The 27,922-nt window shown below is 57.7% G+C and overlaps 1 protein-coding gene across 1 annotated transcript; it reads left to right on the top strand.

Annotated features, from left to right (window-relative positions):
• Window positions 1-76: 76 nt before the first annotated feature.
• Window positions 77-27,827, top strand: LSS (lanosterol synthase). The gene is made up of 22 exons (XM_077830129.1): window positions 77-140; window positions 839-1,007; window positions 1,880-2,018; window positions 3,012-3,120; window positions 4,461-4,582; window positions 5,233-5,329; window positions 6,317-6,452; window positions 8,567-8,675; window positions 9,501-9,619; window positions 10,136-10,233; window positions 10,708-10,735; window positions 12,470-12,526; window positions 14,145-14,216; window positions 15,751-15,801; window positions 16,844-16,993; window positions 21,824-21,920; window positions 22,185-22,290; window positions 22,856-22,921; window positions 23,421-23,501; window positions 24,037-24,207; window positions 24,851-24,929; window positions 26,740-27,827. The coding sequence occupies exons 1-22, from the start codon at window positions 127-129 to the stop codon at window positions 26,950-26,952; spliced, it is 2,283 nt and encodes a 760-aa protein (XP_077686255.1). The 5' UTR covers window positions 77-126; the 3' UTR covers window positions 26,953-27,827.
• Window positions 27,828-27,922: the final 95 nt, after the last annotated feature.

Raw genomic sequence — 27,922 nt, 5'->3', positions numbered from 1 at the left:
GAGCGGGGGCGGGGTTGGGGGCGGGGCCCGCCGCGATTGGCCGGCGCCGCGTGGGCCCATGTCTGCCGAGCCGGGGAGCCGCGCGCCGGGCGCCTGGGCCGGCAGAGGCTGCGGGGCGGCCGCGAGATGGGGCGCGAGACGTGAGTGTGCGCGCGCGGGGGGGCGGGGGTCCGTATCTCTGCAAGTGTGTGTGTGTGTGTGTGTGAGTGAGAGAGCGAGCGCGTCTCTGTGTGACCCCGGCCGGTGCTGTTGCTGCAGCCCACTTGTAGCCTGTTTCTGTTACGGCGGCTCCCGGAGCGGGCAGTCGGCCCCAGCCCTGTGCTCGGCGCTGTACGGCTGGGTGTCACGCTGCACAGCGCGGTGCCCGCAGTCACTGGTCCGTGCAGTGCAGTCCCCCCCCCCCCATGCAGTGCGGCCGGGGCCCCGAGGAGTTCAGAGACATTTTAAAGCCATGAGCTGCCCCACCCCTCGCAGCACGGCGGGAGGTGAGAGAGCCGCCACCCCTTTGCAGTGACCGGTCCCCATGGGCCGATGGGAGGCTCCCCATGAACTTGCTGCGAGGACAGGAGGGCAGTGTGGGGCGGGAAGGTGCCAGGAAGGGGGAGCGCTGTCAGCAGTGGCCCCCTGTGCGGGCCCGGTGGAGGGCCTGTCAGGTGCTTGCCCCTTCATTCTTCTTGTTTTGCAAAACGTAAGTGATGGCAGCCAGCGCGGGGCCGAGTGCGGAGCTCTCTGGCTTCTCCTGTCTACTGCGCGGCCCAGGGCACTGGCCGCCTGATGCTCAGAGCCAGCAGCGCTTGGTGACGCGCCCGGGGTTTGTCTGGTCCCCTGTGGTCTCCAGGTGTTTGCGGAGAAGGGGCGGCCCGTATAAAACAGAACCTGCCAGTGACCTCGCCCGCTGGCGACTGAGCAATGAAGAGGGGCGGCAGAGATGGCGCTATCTGGAGGCTGGCGAGGAACGTGAGCGAGAGCAGAGCGGGCTGGAGGCTCACTGCCTCGGCTTGGACACGGTGGGTGGCTGATCCTCACGCACAGCCCTTGCCAAGGCTGGGAAGGGGGCACCCAGCTGAACCCAGCTGAACTCTTGTGGCTGGCTGTAATTCCCCTATTTCTGCCATTGTCTCCTGCCCCCAAATGCTGAGCTGTTGTCTCTGGAGCAAGGCTTCTTTTCAGTGACTGTCTTGGACTCACATGCGTGCTAATTCTACAGGGCAGGCACAGGTAATGCCGGCGTCAGGGGCAGCATGTGCAACCCCACGCCAACCTGGTTGTATTGGTTACTGGGGAAGAGGGGAGGGCTCACAGCCCCCTGCAAGAGGGTATCTTACACACCTGGGACCAGAATCCGCTGGCTCCTCCATGCCTGGAGCCCTGGAATCTGGCCCCTGAAAATAAGGGGGGAGACTGTTTGCCCTGCTCTGTCCCTGCCTGCTGACCCGTGCTGGGCTAGGCAGGCCTGGTCCTCTCTGCGGATAATGCACTGAATGACTCAGAAGGTGCTTCAAGGCAGCAAGCGCCCTACTTGTATCCACGCTCCTCCTCTGCTCCCCTCCCATGCCCTCTTCGTCCCTACGCAGGTGCCGCACAGTCGCTTGGTGCTGGATTTGGTGTCCGGTTGCTGGCGTTGCTACTAAGCATTGTGTGAAAGGCCAGTGCAGTGCAGGCCATGGGGGAGGTACACGTACCCGGATTACCCATGGGCCTGCGGTGCCGCCATATTCCCTAACATAAGGCACATGATTCCTCCCCTGCCCGTCCTGCACCAGCTAGTGCGGTGCTGGGAGCCTGCTGGTGTCTTGGCCGCTGACCATTCCTTGTGCACGAGCTGGAGCATTGCTCTTTTAATTTGTGTCTCTTCCCGCTCCTCTTCCTTTCTTTGCAGAGTAAGTTCTTCAAGGCCTTGCCCCAAGCCTGCACAGCCCAGGAAGCGGCGCTGAATGGGATGAAGTTTTACTCTGGCCTGCAGGCGGAGGATGGGCACTGGGCCGGTGACTATGGGGGCCCCCTCTTCCTGCTGCCAGGTACGGTGGATGAAAGGGCTGCGCCGTGTGCTCTGAGCGTCAGCACTTCCCTACAGAGTTACCTGCCTAGGGTTGGGATAGCGGGTGCCAAGCAGGATCCGGCAGCGTGGCCAGGGTCTGTGGGGTCCGTGGCTCTTTGCTTAGCTGTCTGGGGGATGATTCAGGGTCAGACGCTGTCGCAGGCCTGGGCGGGGCAGCGTCTTGTTATTCCCCAGCGCACTGGGCAGTAAACCTTTAGTGGTCAACCATTTCCCCAGCCAGTGACTGAGGAAATGCCCCGGCTGCATTGCACTACAGTTAATCCCCAATGAACGTGTCTTTAATAATGAGCTGGCGTCTGTTGTGAAGCACCAAGAACTACCTAGCCAGTTAAATCCCCTGTCTGGTTTTGCTGAATGCGTGTGTGTGTGTGTGTGTTGTGGGGGGTCCTTTGGTGCAGTTCTGACCCCAACAGCCTGTTCCACCGTGGGGGCTGAAACCGGGGTTGCTAGGGAAGGTCATGTGGTTGTTACAGGCTGATGTGCATGCTGTCTGGATGGCCCTGATGACACTTTTGGGTTCCAGCAGACGATGACCTTGGAGTCATTTAGCCTTGGGCTGTTGCTGCTCCCTGTTAGCTATAAGTGCAGTGCTTACTTGGGACTCCTAGCTACAGTGATTTCTCGTGTCCTGTGCTGACCATGAAGAGGACACATGCTTCTCGGGAAAAAAGAAAAGGAGGACGTGTGGCACTTTAGAGACTAACCAATTTATTTGAGCATAAGCTTTCGTGAGCTACAGCTCACTTCATCAGATGCATCTGCTGTAGCTCACGAAAGCTTATGCTCAAATAAATTGGTTAGTCTCTAAGGTGCCACACGTCCTCCTTTTCTTTTTGCGAATACAGACTAACACGGCTGTTACTCTGAATGCTTCTCTGAACCAACTAGACTGTGCCAGTGGCTGAAATCGGGGGGTAGTTTGTCCTAAAGGGCGGACTGTTTTGTCCAACAGGTTTCCTGATCACTTGCCACGTTGCCAAGATCCCACTGCCAGAAGGGTACAGGAGGGAGATGGTGCGTTACCTGCGCTCGGTGCAGCTCCCTGACGGAGGCTGGGGCTTGTGAGTAGCAGAGAAGCTCCTTTCTTCTTCTTCTTCTTGCTGCATTGGGCTGGTTGTGTGTTCCAGACCCGGTTGACCAGAGGAATGGTTCCTATCTGTCTGTCCCTGTACTAAACAGCCAGTGAAAATGGTATGGAAATCTCAGAAGCCCCTCGCAAGCACAAAAGCCAGTTCCATTCCTGAGATGTCTGCCTCGCGTGTTGTTAATCTGCTCTAATACAGCCTTATATCTGAGACATGATTGCCAGGCATTAGGTCCTGCTCCACCTGCTTTGTGCTGCCCGTCACTAGCCCGCCCCGGGTCATGGCACTCCTGGGGGGGTGCAGAGCAGCTGCAGTGGCTCAAGGTGTGTTAGTGGGGTGGGCTGGCTGGGTCATTAAATACACTCAGGGAAGGGGGACACAGAAACAAGGGCGAGGGGAGCCTTCCAGCAGGCAGGGATGGACTGCCGGGAACTTTGCTGGGGTGGTGTCGGGGGCCGGCCTGCAGAGGCATTGTGGCTGTAACCCTTGTTACGTGCATTCTGTCTTGGCTTCACCGGAGAAGAATGTCTTTCCCGTCTCTAGGAGGAGGATCTGTGATCAGAGGCCTTGGTGAAAGGGGAAGAAATCATGGTAGAAACGTACGCTTGCACGGCCAGCTCTCCGCCACTGTCTAGGCAGGTTTCCCTACTCCAGCGAAGGAGAGAGGGACCCGGAGGAGCATTAGGAAATGAGGGAGAATGTTCAAAACTGGCTCATTTTCAGTGTGTCTCACCTTCAACCGATTAAACAAAATCACTGAAATCCCACCAGCCCTCAAGCTGGCCCCTGGGAGAAAAACACTCTGATTTCATTATCAAATCAAGCCCCACTTCATCGGCATTTCCAGCAATGCGACGGTGGGGGTTTCAAAGTACGTGGCGTTGGTGTCGCTCTGCTCCCCCTTGGCTTGACGAGAGCGCTTGCCCATGGCTTCAGCGGGGACAGGCTAGGCCATGGCTGAGTGCTTCTGAAGCTCCCGCCCCCGCCGCGGCATCCCAAGCTTGGCCTGGTGCTCCCTTACATGTGGGAGATGGCTCGGAGCTCTGCTGAGTGCGAGACTGCTGGTGCTGCAGTGCCGTGGAGGCCAGCATGTGGCGTGACCAGAGCCCTTCTTCACCATGGGGAGACCTCTAGCGTGAGGGACCGGGAGCATTTCCTTCCCTTTTCCCAGCAGCATGGCCCAGAGTGGTTGCTTTTCGGTTAGTTTGCCCAGTTAGCTTTAATCCCCTGCTTAGGTTTGCCCCAGTAAAACCAGTCTCGGTTGATGGCGCAAGCTCTCAGCCACGTCTGACTTCCCCACTCTCTGTATGTGGCAGGCACGTGGAAGACAAATCGACAGTCTTTGGCACAGCACTCAACTACACGTCACTGAGGATCCTGGGAGTTGGGCCAGATGACCCTGACCTCGTGAGGGCTCGGATCAACCTCCACAGCAAAGGTCAGCACGTGGCTGGAGCTCTCTGATATCCTGTCCTCTCGCCCCAGCAGCCATAGAAGGACTATGTTTAGAAGGACTTGCCCAGCTTCGAAGGGGTGAGTGGTAGGCGAGGGGACATGTTCCCAGAGTGGCGTGAGCCTTTGCAATGGCTTGTCCTCGGCTGCATGGCAGCATGTGCAGTTTGCACATTAGTTTCTGCCCTGCCGCCCCTAGCTTCTCCAGTGCTTACCTTCTGGGGTGATGATGAAACCTCAGCTCCTTCACCGGTTGCAAACACTTCCGTTTGGGAGGCAGGTCCATCTCTGCAAACATCCGGTCCATCTCTCAGCAGTCAGTTGTGGGTTAAATCGCCATCTCCAGCACCCCTCACGTGGCTTAGCTTCGCTAGGTGGCTCCATGACACGACGCTCAGTGGTCTCACCAGCTGCACCTTGCACAGAAAACGTGCCTTTCCCACACGTCGTTTCTGAATGGCTGTCTGTCGGTGTGCAGTGTCCTTTGTGTGCCTGCAACTGTCCAGGGCCCCTGCCTGCCGCACGATCAAACCAGGATTCAGGAGCCTCTGTTCATGCCCTGTCACGTGGTAAGGTCCGTGTCCCCAGGCCCTGTAGCTGCCATCAGAGCCCAGATCTGTGTCTGTGTCTCTCCAGGTGGTGCTGTGGGAATTCCGTCCTGGGGGAAGTTTTGGCTGGCCGTCTTGAATGTTTACAGCTGGGAGGGAATGAACACGCTGCTCCCTGAGCTGTGGTAGGTGCTATTCTGTATCTGCAGAGGGTATTGATTTTCAGTCCCAAGCCGCAGCCCCGTCCCCTCACAGCAGCACCTAGCAGAGAGCCCAACGCTGAACGCCAGGGACCCTGAGAGCAATCTCCGGCCTGCACCAGTCCCCCATTCTCCTGCTCAGCCTGGGCCAGCAGGCTTCAGGCACAGAAACCAGCCACCATTCCTGCCAGGACCTGGAGCAGAGGGGATACGCTGGGGCGTGGACTGATTCAGGAGGGATGTTCTGTTGATGACCTTCCCTCCCCCATCCAAGCTCGAGCTCCAGCCTTCCTGCCCTCTCTGCCAGCCTCCAGACCCACACGTTGCGCTCGCCTCAAATCCCTTCCTCCTGGGGCTGAGCCTGTGCTGGGTCCTGACATGGTTCCTCCCCATTTGGCATGCCATGGCTGTCCCCGTCCTGGAACTGGGAGTGCTGCAGACTCCCCCAGCGCCCAGTGTCAGCTGGTGCCCGAGCTGGCCGTGGGGCCAGGAGCAGGGGGCAGTGTGAGGTGAGGGAGTTCAGCCATTTGGCTGATTACAGGGAAAATAGCGGCAGTTTCCCTGTAATGTTCCCTGTAGGAGAGGCTGTTTATTCCCCTGCGCCTCCCTCTGGACCCTTTAACACGAACCGCAGGGAATCAGATGCAGCCTGTTGGCAGAGGGCCCCGCCCAGGATAACAGCCTCGCTGCGTTGCTGGAGGAGACAGTCTCCTGGCTCCAGACGAGGTCTCCGGCGTCTCTCCCAGCTCCCCCGCACCCCAGGAGCATGGAGCAGTGATTGCCTGGGGTCTGCGCATTGTCCTGTAGGGCTGCTCTGACGCTGAGGCAGCGGCTATCCTGGCCCCCGAGGGTCTCCTGGGCACATTACCCCTCTGACTGCCCCACAGCCCTGTCCTTAGCTGTGCCCGTGTCCCTGCGACCCTCCACTCCCCAGCCCGCACCCTGCGACAGCGTTCCTCTGTGGTGTGGCAGGCTGCTCCCGACCTGGATGCCAGCCCACCCCTCCACGCTCTGGTGCCATTGCCGTCAGGTGTACCTGCCGATGAGCTACTGCTACGCCACGCGCCTGACTGCCGGGGAGGATGAGCTTGTCCAGAGCCTCAGACAGGTAAACGAACTCCCTGAGCACCCACCCCGCTCCTCACCCTGGGTAACGGTGGCCTGGAGACCCTTCCTGCCATGGCCCAGCTGTGTCTAGTCGCATGGACCCGAATCTCCTCACTGGACCTGAATCGCAGGCCCTGAGCACCTGATGGTGCTTTGTTGGAGATCCCTGTGGGCTCGTTGTGATGTGATGTGATCCCCACGTCGACCCCTTGTTCCCCCATCCCACCAGAGCTTCTGGGTCTTCCCCTCTGCCTGGGCACTAACCACGATGGCCCTGCGCCATGTCCCAGCAGCCCCGTGTCTGACACCTCCGTTCCTCATGCTGCCTCGTCTCTGTTACCAAAGAGGAGCTCTGGGGTGGGAATCTCCCCTCGTTCTCTGTGGCAAAGACTTTGGCAACCCTGCCCCTCAGCGTCTCGTCCTCTCTGATTGTTCCGCTCGCTCCCTGCTGCTCTAACAGGGCCAGCGACTCTCGCCAGCTTCTGGTTCTCCGAGAGTTACAGAAGTTCCTATTTGCTGCTGGCCATTCCGGTTCCCTCTGAGCCTCCTTACGCCTTCCCTGTCACGGCTGATGCTTCTGTATGTTGGCGTCGTGTGGGCTGCATTTCTGCTCCTTCAGGGGGTTGTTGCTTGACTGAGCCACGTGGCCCTTCCATGCTTTCCCTTTAGCTTAGGGCTGAGGTACGACTGGCCCATGCTGGGTTGGGCCCCTTGATGTCAGTATGTGGCCACTGGTGTGTTACTTCTGTGCAGCATCCCAGCTCTCGTTAGCAGACGGAAAGGCTCCGCCATCATACGTGTGGTAGTAACCTTCCAAACAGGAGCTGCATGGAACCGATGCCCTGCTGTCTGCATGACAGCCTGGAGGCCGAATCATCACGTTAAGGGACTGGTAGATCATCTCGTCAGGCTCCTGTATAATACAGGCCAGAGAATGTCACCTGGTTACTTCAGACTGAGCCCAGCGATGTCTGGCTTCAGTACAGTGTGCCATCCAGAAAAGCAGCCAGTTGGAAGATGGAGAGTCTGCCAGTTCCCTTGGCAGCTCATTCCGGTGGTTGATCATCCTCGTTGTTCACTGTTCTGGCCTTATGGCTTTAGCCACTGGTTCTTGTTCTGCCTTTCTCTGCCCTTCGGTGGCTGGTATATTCTGCCTTTGAAGGTTCTTCTGCCCTGTGATCCAGTCACCTGCTAGTCTTATTTCTGATAATCAGTGGCCAGGACAGTCACGGGGGGCCGGGAGTGCTCTCCTCAAATAGCCAGTATAAGGCACCGCATTAATGCTCTTCCATTGCTGATAACCTTGGCTGATGGGAGGGGAGGGATGGAGGGAGCCCTATGGGGCAGGAATTGGGGTGGGCTTTGGGGAAGGAAGGAGAGAGCTGGGAGGACAAGGTAGGAAGGAAAGCCAAGGGCAGAGTGTCTGGGGTTGTGCAGGGAGCAGACTTTCCCTGTGAATGCCGTGGCACGGTACTTACCACACACTCGTTCACAATGCCTAAGGCCTGCACTTTCCAAAGGGAAGAGTGATATTTTGGAAGGCGCTGTTGGCCCCCCGGGAGGGGTCTGATTTGACAGAGCTGAGCTCTGCCCTCTGCAAATCAGACTTGGTGTCTCAGGCTGGGCACCTGACACCCCTAGGCCTGAAGGGGAGTTACGCCTTAGGGGGCCGTCGTCTTCCTGCCCACGGGGCTGTGGGAGACCTGCTGTGAATTGGAGGGGGGTGGAGTCCTGCACACAGGCCTCCAGCCAGAATTAAGTTGAAGTGTTAGCCCTCCCTACTGCCTGAGCATGCTCCAACATGCTCCCCCTGTTCTGGGCTATGTGGGCCCTGGAGGCCCCCCACATCTGAAGGTGCTTTCTGCTCTTGTTAAGTCTCTTTAGCGAAGGGTGCTGGGAGCAGCTCCCACGTGGGACCTTTCCTGGTGGCCGGTGTGGAGCCCGCAGAGCGGGCCAGGCAGCGCTGTCCTCCTTCCCTGGTGCTGCCGTGCGCGCTCCATGCTGAACTCCCCCGGCTGCTAATGCCGCCATGCTGACAATTGCAGCCGTCTCATGGGTCTGCTCCCATGGCGCGCTAGTGACCGGCTGGCTAATCTCCTGCCTGCTCCCCGCCAGGAGCTGTACGTCCAGGACTACTCCAGCATTGACTGGCCGGCCCAGAGGAATAACGTGGCAGCCTGCGATCTCTACACCCCGCACAGCTGGCTTCTCACGCTCGCCAATGGTGAGTGGGGCACTGGCTGGGCCTGGCCAGGGCAGGGCGAGGGATAGCGGATGTGCAGGTTGTTTTCTGTCCCCACAGCCATGGGTCACTGACGGAGTTGAGAGCTGCCCCATAGCCTTGCATCCGACCCCAGTGCAGCCCCCAAGCTTCCCGTCAGCCTCGCCCTGCCAGTGGGATCTCAGAGTGGCCGGGGGCAGAAGCTGGCAAGACAGTAAATTACTAAGCCGGGAGGGAATGCCTATGCCTGACAAAGCAGTGTCTGCCTGGCTTCAGCATAGCGCCTCAGTTACTGCCCTGCCCAGCGGGCATGAGAGCAGTCTGTGTGCTGCACTGGCTGCTTGCGTCGGCCACGAGCCGGCAGCAGCCGCCTGGGCCCAGCAGGTAGAAGAGGCGCAGGGCTCTGTGCTGATTGCCGCTGGAGGAGGCTGAACCCAGGGCCATCCTGAGTATCTGGTGCCATTGGTGCCGAATCAGGGCTCGTAGAACAACGCCAAACACTGCAGAGGCTCCGAGTCCCGTGCGGGCCGTGGGCTGGGGGACTGAGTGAATTCCTCAGGTTCTGTCCCCCATTCAGCAGCTTCCCCCTTCCCTCTGGCCCTGCCTCGGGCTGAGCAGCAGTGAAACACCCAGGGTTTAGTCCAGGTGTGGAGCGTTCTGGGGCTATGTCCCTGGGGCTTGTGCCCTGCTCCCCCCAGAGCCTTGGCCAGCCAGGGAAGGGGTGGGGGGAGCTCTCTGGGGCTCGGGGCCAGGCCCTGCTTGCACAGGAGTTGGGACCATGCAGCTGGTAAGAGTTTCCTTATTGTGCCTCTCTCATTCCCGTCTCAGCCATCCTGAACGTATACGAAGCCCACCACAGCGCTCGGCTGAGGCAGCGAGCCATCGCGGAGCTGTATGACCACATCAAGGCTGATGACAGATTCACCAAGGCCATCAGCATTGGCCCGGTAGGCTGCTCGTTACCGCTCCCAACGAATAAACGGAGCTGGCTCCAATTCCTGCCCAGGCATGGGAGAGACCGGCCTGGAACTCCCCGGCTCTGCACAGGTGCCCTGGCATGTAACCATAGCAAGCAGCAATCCAGGCGGGCTCAGGGCCTGTTGTGCTGCGCGCTGCACACAGGAGAGTTCCCAGGAGATGACTAGGGGCATGAGCAGCCGCCTGGTTGTTGTCCAGTGGCAGTGGAGGCAGGGCATGCCAGCTGTCCCCCTCTGCGGAGTCTTCTGGGAACAGCTGCGGGGTGTGGAGTCAGCTGGTGGAAGGCCCTGGCTGGAGAGTGATCTCCTGCGCTGTGATGGGGAACAGACATGGGGATGCCAAGGGGTCCATTCTGTGGCCAGAGCCCCATGTAGACCTGCTCGCTCACCTGCAGACAGCCCCCAGCCTGGAGTTTGCTCCTGTGGCTGGCCACAAGGTCAGGTTGGCTGTGCTCTGCAGGGGAGTGACGCCTTCTCTCTCGGCAGATTTCCAAGACCATTAACATGCTGGTTCGCTGGTACGTGGAGGGGGAGAGCTCTCCAGCCTTCCAGGAGCATGTCTCCAGGATCCCTGATTACCTCTGGTAAGGCCAGGGCCATGCACCTCCCCAGCCCCGAAGACCGTGCAGGGCTCTGCTAGAGAGAGCCCCGCTGTCCCGCGCGGGAGTCCACAGGCCCTAGCAGGGAACCTGCTGCCCAGCCCTGCCATGCGGGACCCCACTCTGCTCCCAGGGCTACCCCGCTGCCTAGGCCCCAGGAGCAGGGGGCTCTCTGCAGGCAGCATGCGAACAGGGGGGTCCCACACTGATCAGCAGCCAGCTCCAGACACTGGCTTCTCATTAGCAAGTCCCACTCGCTCCAGTTCTCCCAGTCAGGTGGGGGCCAGAGGGCTGGGAAGGGGCGGGCCAGGGCCCCTGGGGAATCCGCTGAAAGACTGCCACTGAAGCCGAGTACTCCATGCCCCGACAGCAGTGTTGTCGGACGCCGGGTGGCTGCGGGAGGTTGGGGACAGCACCGCGCTCCCCAGGCTGCTGCAATGATGTGCTCTCTCCATGCAGGCTGGGACTCGACGGCCTGAAGATGCAGGTACGGCGCTGTGGCCCTGGCAGCGAACGCAGGGACGCTGGGCTCGCTCTCGCTGCTGCTGAGACGGCTTGCAGGGCTGGGCAGGGATCCCTCACCCGGGGACTGAGCGTGTACTGCAAAGGGGGTCTCGCCAGGCTGCTCTGCCTCAGGGGATCTGCCACCCCTGCAATGTCTCCCTTTCCTGCCAGGCTGCTGATAGTCGCAGGGCCAGCCCTGGTCCAGCTGTGTGGCTCGCGGCAGCTGCCTCTCCTGTCCCTGCTCCTCCTCCTGGCTGAGGGTAGAAGGGATAGGTATCGGGAGCAGTACGTGTCCTTGCTCTCAGGCAGCTGCTTCCCCTGCACCTCTGGGGGTTGTTCGGCACCCGTCACCCCATGCCCAGCCCCTTTGCTCTGGCTTTCCGCCCCGCCACACGTTTATTGCTCTTGAGGTGGAGCCTAGGGGAGGAGTCCTGTCCTGTCCTGTCTCTGCTTGTGCGGTTCTGGCCCCCACGTTAGCAGGCAGCCCCACTCCTGCCTGTGCTGGGGGCTAGAACAGAGCACTAACGGCTGCTCGGCCTCAGCTGAGTGTCCAGCAAGGAAAGGGGCTGCGTGCTGCTCCCCCACGCCCTGGCTACGCAGGCCTGCTTCTCTGTCCCACTTCCTGCAGCTCAGTGTCTCCCAGGCAAATCTGCTTCTCCTGGGGCAGTGGCGAATCCCCCAGACACAGCTCTGCCACCTCCTTTCTACCCTGCCCCACAGCTCCCCTTGCCCCCGGCCAGCCGCTCGCACTGCTGTCTGCCTGTGCAAACAGGGACTGTTCCTGGTGTCGCGGCCTGGTCCCGGCTGACAGAGCACTCACAGATCCGCCATGCAGGTGGTCTAGTCGTGCAGTGGTCCACCGAGACCACCTCCCAGCCTTCAGCTCCTCTGGGCTTGACTGCCGCAACTGCCCTCTCTCGGGCTGCCCCACGGCCCAGCCCTGCAGAACCCAGCGGGACCCACAGGCTGCTGCCCAAGCCCCCCATGTGCCTGGAGCCCCGTCGGCCCATCCCAGTCCCCTCCTCGCGCTCCCCGCTGGGTTTGGGATCCATGGCCAAACTGACCTCATTCTGAACCCCTCTGTAGGCTTGCTGCAGCCTCTCTCCCCTTCCCTCCGGCCTCCTCTACCATGCGAGAGCCGTGTTCCCTGCAGCTCCTTCCCTCTGGGCCAGCCTTCCTGGCTCTGCCTCGCTTCACATCTCAGCTCGGAGACCCTCTCCCCCGTGCCCGTGCCTATGGCTCGCGCTCTCCCTGCTGCTGTGGGCTCTCTCTTGTTTCCAGTCGCTGTGTGTGGGGTGCAGCGTGCAGCCTAGGGTGCTGTATACACCAGCACTGGATTGGGTGAGGTGCCTGGAGCCATCCTGCACTGGGTCCATGCGGGGCTTGCAGGATCAGACCCTAAAATAGCTTTGGAGGGAAATTCTAACTCCCATCCCCCGAACCAAAAAACCCCATAACCCTGCTCCTGCTGCCCGTTTCTGCCCCAGTGGGTTCCCTTAGGCTGCAGCCCTCCCTGTGCACGAGGCCCATTGGTGCAGCGTGCCGGTACCCAGCCAGCGTGCCCTACAGCCTTCTCTGTCTGCGGGGCCCATGGGTACAGCGTGATGGCAGCCTGCAGGCAGCGTGGCCGCACTTGCGCATCGTGTCCTGTTGGGGTGGGTGGGAAGCCTGGGGCGGATGGAAAAGCTGCTTCTCAGTGCACGCTCTTCTGTTCCAGGGCACCAACGGATCCCAGCTCTGGGACACAGCGTTTGCCGTCCAAGCCTTCCTGGAGGTAACGTTTGCTGGTTGTGCCAGCCTGCTGGCCGCCCCACAAGGGACGTGGGTCTCAAACAAGCACCATCCTGCACTTTCCTCAGTGCCATGGCTCTTGGGGGCCCAGCTCCTACAGTTTACACTCAACAGTAACACTAGAGAGAGGTTTCTACAGCCTCCGGTGTCAAGACCAGACTGAACTGTTACGATCATCGAGTCTGACCCCCTGCATAGCACAGGCCAGAGAATGTCACCCTGAGCTCCCTGCACTGAGCCGGTAACCCAGGGGTGGCCAACCTGGGGCTCCGGAGCCATACGCGGCTCTTCAGAAGTTAATATGTGGCTCCTTGTACAGACACCGACTCTGGGGCCCAGCACCAGCTTTCCAACGTGCTGGGGGTTGCTCACTGCTCAACCCCTGGCTCTGCTCCAGGACTTGCCCCCATTCCACCCCTTCCCGCCCCCTCCCTTGAGCCTGCCGTACCCTCGCTCCTTCCCCTTCCCTCCCAGAGCCTCCTGCATGCCACGAAACAGCTGATCGGGGAGGGGAAGGTGCTGATCAGCAGGGCTGCTGGTGGGTGGGAGGTGCTGGGAGTGTGGGGGTTGGAGCTGATGGGGGCTGCTGACGTATTACTGGGTCTCCTTGGCAATGTACATTGGTAAATTCTGGCTCCTTCTCAGGCTCTGGTTGGCCACCCCTGCGGTAACCGGTGGCACAGCCAGAGCACAGCCGTTAGAGAGAGACCTGCAGGCTTGCGATCCCAAAGAGCTCCGAACGCACGCTAAGGGTGCGGAACAGCTAGTGCCCCGTAGCGTCGGGTGGACGCACCTGCGTACGAAGGCAGGTGTGGGCAGGTTTGCAGGCGGACTGGCCTTTGAACGCTGGGTGCGAGGTGTCATTGGAGGAAGGCTAGAATGTCATGGGGCTCTGCACGTGTCCCGGTAGTAAACACCCAGAGATGAGCAGCACTGTCTCGCCGCTTGGGAACCTGCACTTGGCCAGCTGCAGGGAGAAGCCGCTATAGCTGTTCCATAGGCATGTGGCCCCTGAAAATACTGTCCTAACCCCCGTCAGGTGCAGGCATGTGGCCCCACGGCACTGGTGGGTAGGCCTTGACGTGCATATGGGCAGGGATCAAGGGGAGTTCCTGTCACCTCTTCCCTGCACACGCAGTGTGTTCTCTTTGGGGCACTGCTACGAAGATGGGCCACATCGCACCAGCTGTGTACAACCCGCCCAGAGCCCAGCGCGGCTCGGAGCCAGCAGCGGTGTTGGAATATAGAGACTGGGGTCTGACCGCTCCGAGCGAGCGATGGAGGCGTGTTGCTTGGCATAGCTCCAGCATCGGGCACTGCATTGCTGTTCTGCCAGTCGCTCAGAGCCTGAGAGTTCCTGTTCCTCGCCTGTACCAGCCAGTGCCAGATGAGCCACCCTAGTGCAGATCTGCTGGGTGAAACTCTGGTGCCCCGGAGTCCCTGGCTGGCCAGAGTGCTGTGTTTGACTCTTACCAGGGAGTGATTGTGCCGGGCACAGATTCCAGGAGATCTCTTCTCATTTGTTTTTCCCGAAGAGCTAAGCTGATCACAGAACTGAGCAGTGACGTCTCTTAATTTTGTGTGTCTGCCTCCTTGTCTAGGCTGGCGCTCAGAATGACCCGGCGTTCGCTTCTTGTCTGAGGCAGGCCCATGAGTTCCTCAAAATCACCCAGGTGAGCACTGAGTTGGGGTCGCAGATGTGGGGAGTCAGCATTGACTTCGGTAAGGCTGCAGTGTCCTCCCGTGCACGGAGCTGCTGCACAGCTTCCCGGCATCCAGCCATGTGGATCATCCCCTCCGTGCGCTGTCGGCGTAGGCGTGGGAGCTAGGGGTCGGGGGGGGGGGTGCAGCTCCCCCAGGTTTCACTGTGAAAGGCACGCTGGTGCTGTTGGAAGGATGCTAGCCTTACGTCACAGTTCTCCAGAATTCCGGAGCTGTGCTGCCCCCCTGTGGAGTGAGCGGGAATTGTGTTTTTTGGCCTTGCGTTTGAACACACAGGGTTTACAGTTTCGTTAGCTGGCTTTCGGCACCCAGCGCCACTGGCCGTCCTAGGAGATACGGAGGGAAGGGGTTTTGTACCAGACCGCGGTAGGGAGAGAGGCCCAGAGTCTCAAAGGTATTGAGGTGCTTAACTCCATTTGGGGCTGGGGGTCAGAGTCCCGGGGCATTTTAAAGGAGCGTGGCAGGGAGGCGAATGCTGTGTGTCCCACAGGCTTGCGCAGCTCAGGGGCTTTTGTTGTCTATGAAATGCACTAGTTTGCAGAGTCCTTTCTGTGCGCCCCTGTCAAATGTCGCTGGATCTGTAGGTTTCCTCCTTCTTACATTCCATGGGGCTTTTCTGTAGGGGCTGACCCAGCCGGGTTCTCTCTAGGTCCCGTTTTCAGAGCCCTGCTTCTGTCCCCCTGCAGCTCCAGTGAGGGTTCTCGCAGTGAGCTGTTCCCCACCCAGCCCTGGAGCCCAGGCGGGAAGTGCTGCAGGGCACGGCAGTGTGCTTTGTCTCTCTCAGGGAGGGAGACCCGCCTGCTCTTGGACACAGCTGGCACACGGGCCTGGCTGGCCCTGAGCTTCCTGTGACGTCCCTGCACTGGTCCCGTTTCCCGGGGCTGCTCCCCAGGCGCTAGTGAACCTCCGCTGGTGTTCTCACCGCTGCATCGTCCAGGCCTGTTCTAAGCAGGGCTGCCTGGCCCGGGGTCAGACCCCCCGCAGCCGACGGCTCTCAGGCTGCCCTGTCCCTGGTGCTGGGCCCCGCGTGGCAGGGCAGCTTCATGGGAAGCTTGGTGCGGACTGAGCCATGGGGCCCTCTCGGGGCTCTGGGGGGTGAAGCACTGAAAACGAGTGGACGCACAGGGCCCTCTGCAGCCGGGCTGGGGGGAGAGCTCCAGGTGCCATGTGTGCTGACACAGCCGTGCCAGGGCAGCACCGGGGCATACTGCAATAGGTCAGCAGTGGAAGTCCCTTCTGCTCATCCCCCCCCAGCGCTAGAGTCTAGGGCCAGCCTTGGCCCTGGGCCGATCCAGGGAGATGTGGCACGGACAAGCGCCAGTCCCAGCCTGGCGATCAGACTGGCAGCGCAAACAGGAGTTCTCTGCGGGCGCAGCTGGCCTTGATCCCATGGCCATCGCCATAGCTGTGGGACCCCTGCCCTTTGCGGTGGGGCGTACGGGACCTGCCGTTCCTCCTCACCGGTGCTCCTTGTATCTCCTGCAGATTCCGGATAACCCGCCCGACTACCAGAAATACTATCGCCAGATGAGCAAGGTACAGCTTGCCACAGGCCTGGATTTCCCTGGGATGATTCTCCCCTGTCGTTCCATGTTCGTTCCTCATGTGTCCGGCTGCCCCTAGCTCTGTTAGACTCAAAGCGGAGCTATCCTGTGATAGCATCAGAGGGAGGCTCTGGCCGCAGAGCGACTCTCTGGTGTCCGGAGGAGTCTGCGGCTGTGACTGTGATCCCAGGTGCCGAGGGGCTGCAGTTAGACAGGCTGGGCCACCGCGCACACGGTCTGCCTGCTTGGAAGAAGGGCACGAGCTGGCGTTTACCTGGCGGTGCCCGTGGCATACGAAGCAGAACAGCAGGTGGCCTGGAGTCCGTATATACGGGCGGGGCTTGGCTGATACACATCACATCGCAGAGGAGGGGCTCTGTGAGCCCAGGCCGATAGGGTGTGGGCCCAGGGGTGGCCGCCAGGCCAGTCGCCATGGAAGGCGATGCGGCACAATCCCACTAAGGCCTGTTTGTGGCTGGGGCTGGGCAGCGTTGTTTTCTCCAGTGCGGTATTTTTTGGTGAGGGAGGCTGCCTCACCTGGGAAATTGAGGGTCCCATATAACAGGCAAAGGGCAGCCAGACACAGCACGAGCTCCTGCCCCCAGACTCCTCCGCGGCAGCCCCCGCTGTGCCAGCTCTGGGCCTCACCTGCCCCAGGGGCTCCCGTTGCGCCCAGCTGCTCAGTGACTGACTGTCTGTGGGACGCCTGTCCACGGCACGGGCTGGACTTCACCTGTTGCTGGCACTCTGCTTGGGGCCCAGACCTAGGTTTGGTCCCAGCCTCCAGCGTGAAAGCTATTGCAGTAACTCCTGGTGCCACCTTGCTGTTAAGGAGGGATTCCCCAGCCTCCTGCTGGACTCGGTGGGGGGGATGGTTGTGAGCGTTCTCTCCCCAGTTCACGTGCACAAGCGGAGCTGTAATGTGGGGTTGCATGGGGGGGCTCCACCTTCCCTTGGGCAGGGCAGAGCGTGGCGGGGGAGTTGCCCTCGCTCTCCGTGCTCCTGGGGCTGAGTGCTGGTGCCTGACTCCCCAGGGTGGATTCCCCTTCAGCACTCGTGACTGCGGCTGGATCGTGGCTGACTGCACTGCGGAGGGGCTGAAGTCGGTGATGCTGCTGCAGGAGACGTGTCCCTTCATAGCAGAGCACGTCCCCACGGGGCGCCTCTTTGATGCTGTGAATGTGGTAAGAGGTGGCGGAGACCCAGTGGGGAGGGAGACCCTCCGAGTCTGCGCCACGTCTCTCGGAACAGCTTAAAACAAAATGGCTTCTGGGTGAGGGATGTTCTCCCCCTGTGGCCTCCGGCGTCCTGTGGCTGGACATACGACCTGCTGGGTTTGAGCCTGGGATCACATCTGGATGTGAGCTGGGCCTGGCTGGCATGAACCCCAGGAGGAGCCCCGGCAGGGCTGTTAGTGCAGGGCCTCTCGCTGCCAACGGGTGTCGCTCCCGAGTCCTGAGAGGGGAGCAGCGCGTGCAACCTGACAGGCCACGACCAGGTTGCCCTGGGTGCGGGAGAGAGTGCAGAGCTGTTCTCAGTCCCTGCGGGGGTGCGTGGAGTGACAGCACAGTGCTTTTCCCCGGGCGGGCAGGCTGCTCACAGCACAGACGCCCTGGGCAGACAGCTCATTCGCCCAGGTCTTGGGGAGCAGACGCGAGCGTCCTGAGCTGGCTCCAGGGCCTTGGAGACCAGGCAGCTATTCCGTGGGGAGGATAAAAGTGCCTCTGGCTCTGGGCAGCTCCGAGCAAAAGGGAAGGGAAAAAAGAAGGAAGAAATGAGGCCTCATTTAGCACAAAATTGAGATGTTGAGAATAAAATCAAGAAGACAAAGAACATGAAGAGAAAAAAATTCTTGAATTGCCTATGCACCAATGCTCAGGGCCCGGGTGGCAAACAAGAGGAATGGGAATTGCTCATCTATGAGCATAAATGTGATCTAGCTGGCACTACTGAAACCGGCTGGGACAAGTCTCACGACTGGAATGTTAAAATCGTTAACGTTAATTGTAATGTTAAATACGGCCTATTTAGCAAGGATCCAGTGGGCAGAAGGGGAGGGGAAGTGGCATCTACATAAAAAATGGCATCACCTGTCCTGAGTCACCGATAACTCAGAAGCCAATGATCTCGAATGCTAATAGATCAATGTTCTGACAGACAGAGCACAAGTTGGTGTTTGCTACAGACCCCAAATCCAGTGAGGGGCCAGGATGACCGGACCCTTACGCACCTATCTACAGTGTGTAGGGGGAAAAGCTGTGTGATCGTGGGGAACTTCAGTCAGAGTGACCCACACTGGAGGGCTCATGCAGCCAGTAGCAAAACATCCTTGGGATTTCAAAATCTCCTTGACCGTTTCCTAACTCAAAAAGACACGCAAGAATTCTGTATTGGACCTTGTCTTGACAGATAAAGAGAAACTGATCACACAACTAAATATTAATGGTAGCTTAGGTACAAGTGATCATAACTTGATCACATGAGTAATGTGCAAACAGAATAAAGTCCAGACTAGAGGCATATATACTTGGTACTTTAAAAGGACCAATCTCACAAAGCTAAACAATTATGACCAAAATCAGCTGGGAGGAAGAATTTAATCAGAGAAAATGTGGATGATAACTGGGAATTGTTTAAGAACAATTTGATGCCCAAAAGCTACAATCCCACAATCAAGGAAGAAGGCGGTAATGGATAACGAAAGACCTGGATAAGAGGGGAAGTGAAGGCACCTATAAAAATAAGAAAACAATGTATAACAAATGAAAGAAAAGGGAAGTTGAAACCGGAAGCTAAGAATTGTAGAAAATGGATGAGGGAAACAAAGAGGCACAAGAAGAAATCTATAGCCTGCAGAGTTAAGGACAGTAAGAGGGAGTTTTTTAAGATACTAAGAACAAAAGAATCCTGACAATGGTATTGGTCCATTACTAGATGAAAATGATAGAATGATCAGTAATAATGCAAAACAAAGCAGAAGTGTTCAATAAATATTTTTTATCTGTATTTGGGGGAAAGCCAAAAGGTGTAGTCGTTATCATATGATGATGATCTTTACATTCCACTAGTATCTCTGGAGGGTGTTACAGGAGCAACTAAAGTTAGACATTTTAAAATCAGCAGGTCCAGATCACTTGAATCCAAGAGTTTTTAAAAGAGCTGGCTGAGAAGCTCACTGGACTGTAAATGTTGATTTTTCAATAAGCCTTGGAACATTGAGGACATTCCAAAAGACTGAAAGAAAACTAATGTTGTGCCAGTATTTGAAAAGGGTAAATAAAATATTTGAGTTGATTATAGGCCGGTCAGTGGGACATCAGTCCCTGGCAAGATAATGGAGCGGCTAAGGAACTCCATTAATAAAAAATTAAAGGAGGGTGATATAATTAATGCCAGTCACCATTGAGAATAAAATTAGAATAATCAAAAATTATTTATGGAAAATAGATCCTGTCCAGTTTGGTTGATAAAGGTAATAGTGTTGATGTAAGACTTAGACTTTTGTAAGATGTTTGATGTGGTACCACACAAAATTTGGTGAAAAAACTAGAACGATACAAAATTAACATGGCAGACATTAAATGGATTAAAAACTGGCTAACTGATGGGTTTCCAAATATAATTGTAAACAGGGGATCGGCATCAAGCAGTGTGTTTCTAGAGGTGTGTTGCAGGGATCAGTTTCCTGGCCCTTGCTGTTTAATATTTTTATTAGAGTTGTCAGTTAACTGTGATTAATCCACACAAGTAACTAAAAAAAATTAATCGTGATTTAAAAAAATTAATTGCAGTATTAATTGTGCCGTTGAACAATAGAGAGAATCAAGTTTGTTTACATTGATGGGAGATAATGCTGCCTGCTTCTTATTTACAATGTCACCTGAAAGTGTTCACATGGCACTTTTGTAGCCGGCATTGCAAGGTAATGACGTGCCAGATATGCTTCATGCTTCGGCCACCATTCCAGAGGACATTCTTCCATGCTGATGACGCTCATTAAAAAAAGAATGCGTTAATTAAATTTGTGACTGAACTCTTTGGGGGAGAGTTGTATGTCTCCTGCTCTGTGTTTTACCCCCATTCTGCCATATAGTTCATGTTATGGCAGTCTTGGATGACGATCCAGCACATGTTCATGTTAAGAACACTCACTGCAGATTTCACAAAATGCAAAGAAGGTACCAGTGTGAGATTTCTAAACATAGCTACAGCACTCCACCCAAGGTTTAAGAATCTGAAGTGCCTTCCAAAATCTTAGAGGGACGAGGTGTGGAGCATGCTTTCAGAAGTCTTAAAAGAGCAACACTCTGATGTGGAAACTACAGAACCCAAACCACCAAAAGAGAAATCAACCTTCTGCTGGTGGTGTCTGACTCTATTATGAAAATGAACATGTCGGTCCGCTCTGCTTTGGATCGTTATTGAGCAGAATCCGTTGTCAGCATGGACATATCCTCTGGAATGGTGGTTGAAGCATTAAGGGACATATGTATCTTTAGTGCATCTGGCATGTAAATATCTTGCAAAGCCAGCTACAACAGTGCCATGCAAATGCCTGTTCTTTCTTTCAGATGACGTAAATAAGAAACGGTCAACATTATCTCTTGCAAATTGTAACCAAACTTGTTTGTCAGAGCGATTGGCTGAATAAGAAATAGGACTGAGTGGACTTGTAGGCTCTAAAGTTTTACATTTTTATTTTTGAAATCAATTTTTTTGTACATAATTCTACATTTGTAAGTTGCACTTTCATGATAAAGAGATTGCACTACAGTGCTTGTATGAGGTGAATTGAAAAATACTCTTGTTTTTTACAGTGCAAATTTGTAATAAAAAAGAAATATAAAGTGAACGCTGTACACTTTGTGTTCTGTGTTGTACTTGAAATCAACATATTTGAAAATGTAGAAAACATCAAAAATGTTTAAATTCTATTCTATTATTGTATAACAGCACAATTAATTGCACGATTAAACACGATTAACTTTTTTAGTCGTGCAGTTTAATCGTGATTAATTTTTTTTAATCGCTTGAGGATTAAAATCATCACTGATAAAATTTGCAGATAACACATAGATTGGGGGAGTGGTGAATAATGAAGAGAACAGGTTACTGATTCAGAGCGATATGGATCAATTGGTAAGCTGGGTGGAAGCAAACTGCATTTTAATATGGCTCAATGTAAATGTATACATCTAGGAACAAAGAGTACAGGCCATACTTACAGGATGGGGGACTGTATCCTGGGAAGCAGGGACTCTGAAAAAGATTTGGGGGGCCTGCTGAAGAATCAGTTGAACAGGAGTTCCCAGTGCCAAGAGAGCTAATGGGATCCTGGGATCCATAAGCAGGGGAATCTCAAGTAGGAGGAGAGAGGTTATTTTGTCTCTGTATTTGGCACCGGTGTGACCATTGCTGGAATCCCGTGCCCAGTTCTGATGTCCGTAATCCAAGAAGGATGTTGATAAACTGGGGGGGGGGGGGGGGTCAGAGAAGAGCCACGAGAATTATTAAAGGATTAGAAGACCTGTCCCATTGATTGACCTCCTTGAGTCTATCACTGTTTAGTTTAACAACGTGAAGGTTAAGGGGTGACTTGAGTCCAGTCTAGAAGTACCTACATGGGAAACAAATATTTAATAATGGGCTGTTTGGTCTAGCACAGAAAGGTCTATCATGATCCAATGGCTGGAAGCTGAAGCCAGACAAATTGAGACTGGAAAGAGAGGGTATTTAAAATTTGGAACAACTCCAGGGTTGTGGTCAATTCGCCATCACTGGCCATTTTAAAATCAAGATTGCCTGCTTTTTAGAGGATCTGCTGTCATTGGAAAAGACTTACTTTGGGGCAGGTCTCTGGCCTGTGCTATGAAGGTCAGGCCAGCCCTTCTGGCCTTGGGATCTAGGGTTCTGGAGAGGGATTGTGGGGGTCGTGGGGAGGGGGTTGGTTTGTAGCAGGGAGTGAACAAGGCTGGTTTGGATTGTCAGTCTCTTCCCTTCCATTGTCCGGGCAGTTGTTGAGCATGAGGAATCCTGATGGAGGCTTCGCGACGTACGAAACCAAGCGGGGGGGCCGGCTGCTGGAGCTCCTGAACCCCTCGGAGGTGTTCGGTAAGGGTAGGCGCGGTGTGCCTCTCTCCAGCTACTGTTGCTCGCACCGCGAGGGGAGGCAGTGGCAGGTCTGCTGGGAGTGCTGCCCAAGGCAGGCTCGGGGGGGGTCTCGGCCCAGTCACACAGCCAGTGCCCATCCCCAGAGACAGTCTCTTGGATGGGAGTGCACCGGGGAGGCAGGGCCTGGCATTGTCCTCAAGCTGCTTGCTGGCCACGAGTCCCTGTGTGATGGGGATGCTCACTGCTGCTTCTTCTGTCCGGCAGGTGATATCATGATAGATTACTGCTACGTGGAGTGCACGTCGGCCGTCATTCAGGCACTGAAGCACTTCCACGGGGCCTTCCCTGAGCACCGGGCCCAGGAGGTCAGGTAACGGGGCGAGGGAGCACCGAAGTGTCACTTCAAAGCTTGCGCCCTGGGGAGATCAGTAAGTGGGGCCTGCTGGGATGAACCTGGCGCGGGCTCTGCCTGTGTGCTCTGACCCGCAGGGCAGACCCTGCCGCGCACGGCTCCGGGAACGAACCCGGTAACCGAACACGGCAGCCGCTGTCCCAGCGGGTGCCGCTGGTTGGGTGCACGCCCCTGGGACAGCCCTGCCCTGGGGCAGCGGGGGGCACCCTCCTTTCCTAGCTACCCTTTCAGAACAGCCTGCCTGAGTACATCTGCTTCCTGTGTGAGGCCAGGATGTGTTTCATCTGCAGACCAGCTGGGAGGCCACCAGCAAACGTCCCGGGGTGGAGGGCCTGTCTCCATCTGAGCCCAGAGGGGCTGTGGAAGCTCAGTCCCGCTTGCAGCTTAAGGCCCTCGGGTGATCCTTTTAATAGGAGCCAGGCCCCCGCTTCTCAGAGGGGATGTGAGCTCCCAAGGAGCCCCTGGGTCGGGCAGGCAGGGGGCAGACGGTGCACACTAAGGAACCCCCTCTCCTCCTGTCTAGAGAGACGCTGCGCAAGGGCCTGGCGTACTGCTGCAGGGTGCAGAGAGCTGACGGCTCGTGGGAAGGGTGAGTGGCCACGGGCACCTCTGGTGCAGCAAACGCCCCGCTGCTGGGGTGAGGGGAGAGGGGCTGGTGTCCGCACTCTTGGGCAGCCCTCTCTCCCCTTTCCCTCCGGGCGTGCCAGGGTCTGGGGGCCGGGGTGTGGGGGGCTGGCTCAGGGAGCCCACGGCAGTCCGGCCTGTTACGGTCGTGTCTAGGGTGCCGCCGCAGACCGGAGCGTGAGGTGCTGGGTGCTGTACGGTGAGCGACTAGCCCCCTTCGCTTGCGGACTAGAGACGAGCCAGACATGCAGCGACGTGGGATGGGATTGCGACTCCTGGCCCGTGTGTGCGCGACGGGTCTAGTGTAGCCTGAGGGGACAGGCGGAGGTGACAGGGCCCTCCCCGTGGTCTGGGGTGGGGAGGGAGGGGGACTTCCCATGCCCATCTGTGGTGCGGGGGGCCGGTGGTGTTTAGGGCCGCGGAGTGTTCTGCGCTGCCTGACGCCGGCGCTCTCCTCCCGCCAGGAGCTGGGGCGTGTGCTTTACCTACGGCACCTGGTTCGGACTGGAGGCCTTGGCCTGTCTGCAGCACACCTACGAGAACGGGTGAGTGTGGGAGTCCGGCACGGCTCTGAGTGTGGCTCCCTGGCTGCCCAGGGCCTGCAGGGCACGGCCTGGAGGGGCTGGCGCCATCCCTGGAGCATGGGGGGTGCTGCATCCCTCTGCTGGGAGAGGAGCTTGTTCAAACCCAGAGCAGCCTTCCCTGCCGGGCTCCTCTGACCTGTCCTGTAGCCCTCCCGTCCCCCACTCACTGACAGTCACAGCCCCTTGGGGCCTTGTCCCCAGCCCGTGGTCCCCTCGCTCCAGCTTGTTGGCCGCACGCAGCTGGGGGCTCTGGTGTTCAGAGCCAGCTTGGGCACTCGCCAGAGGAGCTCGCCTGGCCCTAGGCTGCTGCTCCCACCCCCGGGGCCAGGGCTTATCTCGGAGCCCCAGGCTCCTGCTAGAGCCTGACTGGCCCAGCTTCACACTGTCTCCTGCCCCTACCTGCTCCACCAGCCCCTTCCCCCAAAGCCCCACGAGGCCGCCCTGGCTTAGGCCCTTTGCCCCCAGTGACTCCCACTGCTCTGCCTTGTCCCTTCAGAGCCGCGTGCAGGGAGGTGAGCCAGGCCTGCCAGTTCCTGGTCTCCAAGCAGATGGAGGACGGTGGCTGGGGAGAGGACTTTGAGTCCTGCGAGCAGCGCAGATACGTGCAGAGCCCCACCTCCCAGATCCACAACACCTGCTGGGCCCTGCTGGGGCTCATGGCCGTCAGGTAGGAGCACCGATGCCACTTCTCACAGCAGAACATCGTCCTCTTCACCTGCATTCCCAGAGCACGGCCCTGCCAAGGTCCTTGGCACCGGGGCGCTGGCGTGGGAGCCTTCATTCGCGCCATGCCTGCCCCCTGCTGTGCTCTGCGGTGTCCTGGCCTGGGCTAGCCCAGAACACACGCCCGAGCGATCGGGAGGCACCCGCGCCAAGAGGGGTTAGCCAGTGACCGCTCCGATCCACGGGCTGGCTCTTGGTGCCGTCGTCACGCCACCGGCTTCCCCACAGCGAGCGTCTGGGCTCTGCCAGGCAGCAGCGCAGCCCAGAGCTGCCGCCCCAGCCTTGGCACGGCCGGATGTGGCTGTTGTCGCAGGCCTGGCTTTAATGCCTGGTGCTTCCTCACCTGCTTGGTTGTCTGGGGCCTTTGGTGCCCACCCTGCCGGCCTGTGAATGACACAGAGGTGGGGGGTGTGTCCATAGTGTGAGTGCTGGGGGCTAGTGGGGAGAGGAGAAGAGCTTTCCTGTTCCCGCTGCGGTGCCGGGGAGGGAGAGAGGACAGCTCCGGCTGTGGCTGCGTGCGCTAGGGGTCGGGGGCTAGCATGCTATTCGGAGTCAGCCCCACTGACCTCGGCCCCTTCGCTTTGCAGATACCCAGATGTTGGGGTGCTGGAGAAGGGGATCAAGGTTTTGATTGACAAGCAGCTGCCCAATGGTGACTGGCCTCAGGTATGCAGCTTCTCTTTGCTTTCTCTAATGTGTCCAGCCCCTATCACTGCAGGCATTTCAGCCAGCCAGCCTTCTCCCTCTCGTCCCTCCCAGCTGTGGGAGAAGGAGGCTGACGACTCAAAGGGTTTTGCTGGGAGCTGTCAGTGAGGGGGAATCGCTGGTTGAGGATGGCTCCGTGGAATCGCTGAGCTTTGCATTTCGTTCCGGCCTGTGGTCTCTTCTGTCATGTGGCAGTGAGTTCCACAGTCCAGGTCCAGCTCCAGGAAGGGCTCTGTCTCATGTATTGAAAAGCCTCCCTGTCTGGGTGATCTGGTGGAATGCAGTTGTCAGGAGAAGTCATGGGTCTCAGGAGAAGGGACGATCTCCCTGGTGGAGAAGGTTTAAACAGCAGCTGGAGCCCTTGCCCTGGACTCTGTGAGAGGGGAGCCGGGGCAGGGAGCAGGTACTGGGGTGACCTGTGGGGCAGAGCAGGGAGCTGCGGCATGTTGAACCAGCTGGAGCTGTTTAGAGCATGTCGGTCCATCCCTAGCTGCAGTAATGAGCCGTAGATCTCACAGAGAGGTGGGGGTGCCGGGATACACTCTGGGTGGGCCCTGCTTCTGATCAGTGCAGGCTTCGGGCTGAGGCCATGAGGTGAGGGGGCTTTTGCTGTCGTGGTTGCTTGGGGATCCAGGCACCATGCAGAGGCCAAAGCAGCCCAAGGCTGCAAAGCAGCGAAATGCTGTGGGAGCAGATGCCCTCGGCAGTGGGAGTGTCCCAGATGAGGCAGGGTCTCTGGCTGACCTCCCTCCTCTCCCTACCACGCTGCCCCTGGGCTCCGCTTTGCCAGCTGCCTGTCATCTCCCCGCTGTTCACGCTGGCAAACTAAGGAGCGCCCCAAGCCAACCCTGTGTGCCCTGCCTTCCCCTGCCAGCACTCGCCCTCTGCGTCATGTGGAGCTGGGGCCATTGCGGGGTTTGCTGCTTTGTGCACACGGAAGTAGCCTGTAAAATCCCTGGATGTGGCTCTGTTTTGCATCCCAGTGGCTCACCATACCACAGGGCACCCTGGGTGCAAGGACTGTGGGCAGGACGAGGCTTCTTCTATATATCTCTGGGGTATTCCCCCTTCGCTCAGGCCGCGTGGCTTTGTGTGACTCTACCTGACCCTTCCCAGGGCCCCGTGCCCTCGACTAGCGGAGCCCTGGATCCTGCTGGAACCAGGAACAGGGCAGGGCGCGGCTCGGCTCATCTGCTGACCCCTGTTGTTCAGTGGCTGGAGGTGTACGGGGAGATGCGGGCACCGTGTGCTAAGGGGGTGGGAGTGGATGGGCAAAGGGCTGCAGGGAAGCCCTGGGAGGTGGGGAGGTCTGACTGCCTGATTCTGGGGCCGGCCCCAGCACACGTTAGAGCAGCCCAAGGGCTGTTTTAGTACATGGGGCTGGCCGCAATCCCATCCAGCAGCACGCTCCATCCGTGCCACGACCACGCCACATGCTGGAGGCTGCAAGAGCCTGTTAACGCTGGCTCTGTGCCAGGCAGGGCAATCCCCACCTAGGCACTGCTGGCCAGTGTCTGGCCCCTAGGAGCCACCAGAGTGGGGTGGGGAGCCTGGCCCTGGGTGTGTGCGGTGAGTCCTGCCTCAGCAGGAGTGAGCAGGAAGGCAGGGAATGTATCCGTGTGCCGGGACATGTGGGAAACATGGGTGCATCAGTCATAACATGGCACAGTACCTGCAACAGACCTGTGAGAGTGCAAAGGGCTTGTGGGACTTCCCCTTGCTCGTGAGTACCCTGCCAATCCTGCCTCTTTCTGTCTCTCTCCTCTCACAGGAGAACATCTCTGGAGTGTTCAACAAGTCCTGTGCAATCAGCTACACCTCCTACCGCAACGTCTTCCCCATCTGGGCCCTGGGGCGCTTTGCACGCCTGCACCCCGGCAGCAGCCTTGCTGGCAAGCTGCAGCCCAGGTCCTTGCACAGCGAAGAGGAGATCCTGGCTGGAGGGAAGCGGGATGGGGTTCTGTCAGGGTCCCCCTCTGTCTGAGCCTTGGCCCTGCCCACGCCCCATGGCAGGCCTGCAGCCTCAGTGAGACACTAGCTGGATTTGCTTGGCTACAAGGCTCTTTAAGGGAGCCTGGCAGGCCCTGGCGCTGTGTCGTGGTCCATGAGGACTCTGCACAGTGATTCTGGCTCCGTGCCTACGTGTGGGCTTGGAGGGGCAGCGAGTGTGTGGGCACTGGCTGGCTTATAGTCAAACATGCTGTACGGCTGGGGCCTGGCTTGAAGGGACCCCTCTTCCCGGCTCCCTTGTGTCACAAGGCTGTGTTGCACAGGGCAGGCTGCTGTGGGGTGGGGCCTACCCGTGCGACCACTTCAAGCTGGAGGAGATGCCAGTGCTCGCTGAGATGGAGATCGTGCCCTGACCCTGGGGTTCCCAAACCTCTTTCCCCGAGGCCCACCTGTGCAACTGCCATGGGTGCTGCCGCCCACGAGAAACGCTTCCTGAGGAGACCCGTTAATTTTAATTACTGCATCCATATAAACGATAACACTAGAAACGATGTGCTTGGTTCCTTTCCCTTGTGATCTCAGCTGGACATCCCGAGCAGCACTCAGTCAAAGAAATGGCCCAGGGTCTCGGAAACCAAACCGGTTCAGTAAAGCTACGCTTTAAATCCTGTGGAGAGCAAAATGTGGTGTTCACACAAGGAAAACGCACTTTGGTATACAATGGAACAATAAGCAACACAACAATGGTAACACAACTGTTGAATAATTACACACTGTGTTCTTTTGATTTTAAAACAAAATAGTTGGCCAACTTAGCACACAATATTGTGTTTTCTATTTTTTTTTTTTAGTGTAAAATCTGAATGTTTACGGTGTGTAAGTAAAGACCCAGCTCGGCTCTCTACTAATTAGGTCAAATATTGTAAATAAAAATATAAAATCATAGAATCATAGAATATCAGGGTTGGAAGGGACTTCAGGAGGTCATCTAGTCCAACCCCCTG

The sequence above is a fragment of the Eretmochelys imbricata genome, chromosome 11 (genome assembly GCF_965152235.1).
Source record: "Eretmochelys imbricata isolate rEreImb1 chromosome 11, rEreImb1.hap1, whole genome shotgun sequence".
NCBI classification, from domain to species: domain Eukaryota; kingdom Metazoa; phylum Chordata; order Testudines; family Cheloniidae; genus Eretmochelys; species Eretmochelys imbricata.
This window is presented reverse-complemented; position numbering and strand designations above follow the sequence as displayed.

Excerpts from the sequence above, each read along its gene's own strand:
- LSS (XM_077830129.1), top strand. Across the intron at positions 10,736-12,469 it reads TCGACGGCCTGAAGATGCAG|GGCACCAACGGATCCCAGCT; the intron begins GTACGGCGCTGT and ends CTTCTGTTCCAG. Across the intron at positions 22,922-23,420 it reads GCTGACGGCTCGTGGGAAGG|GAGCTGGGGCGTGTGCTTTA; the intron begins GTGAGTGGCCAC and ends TCCTCCCGCCAG.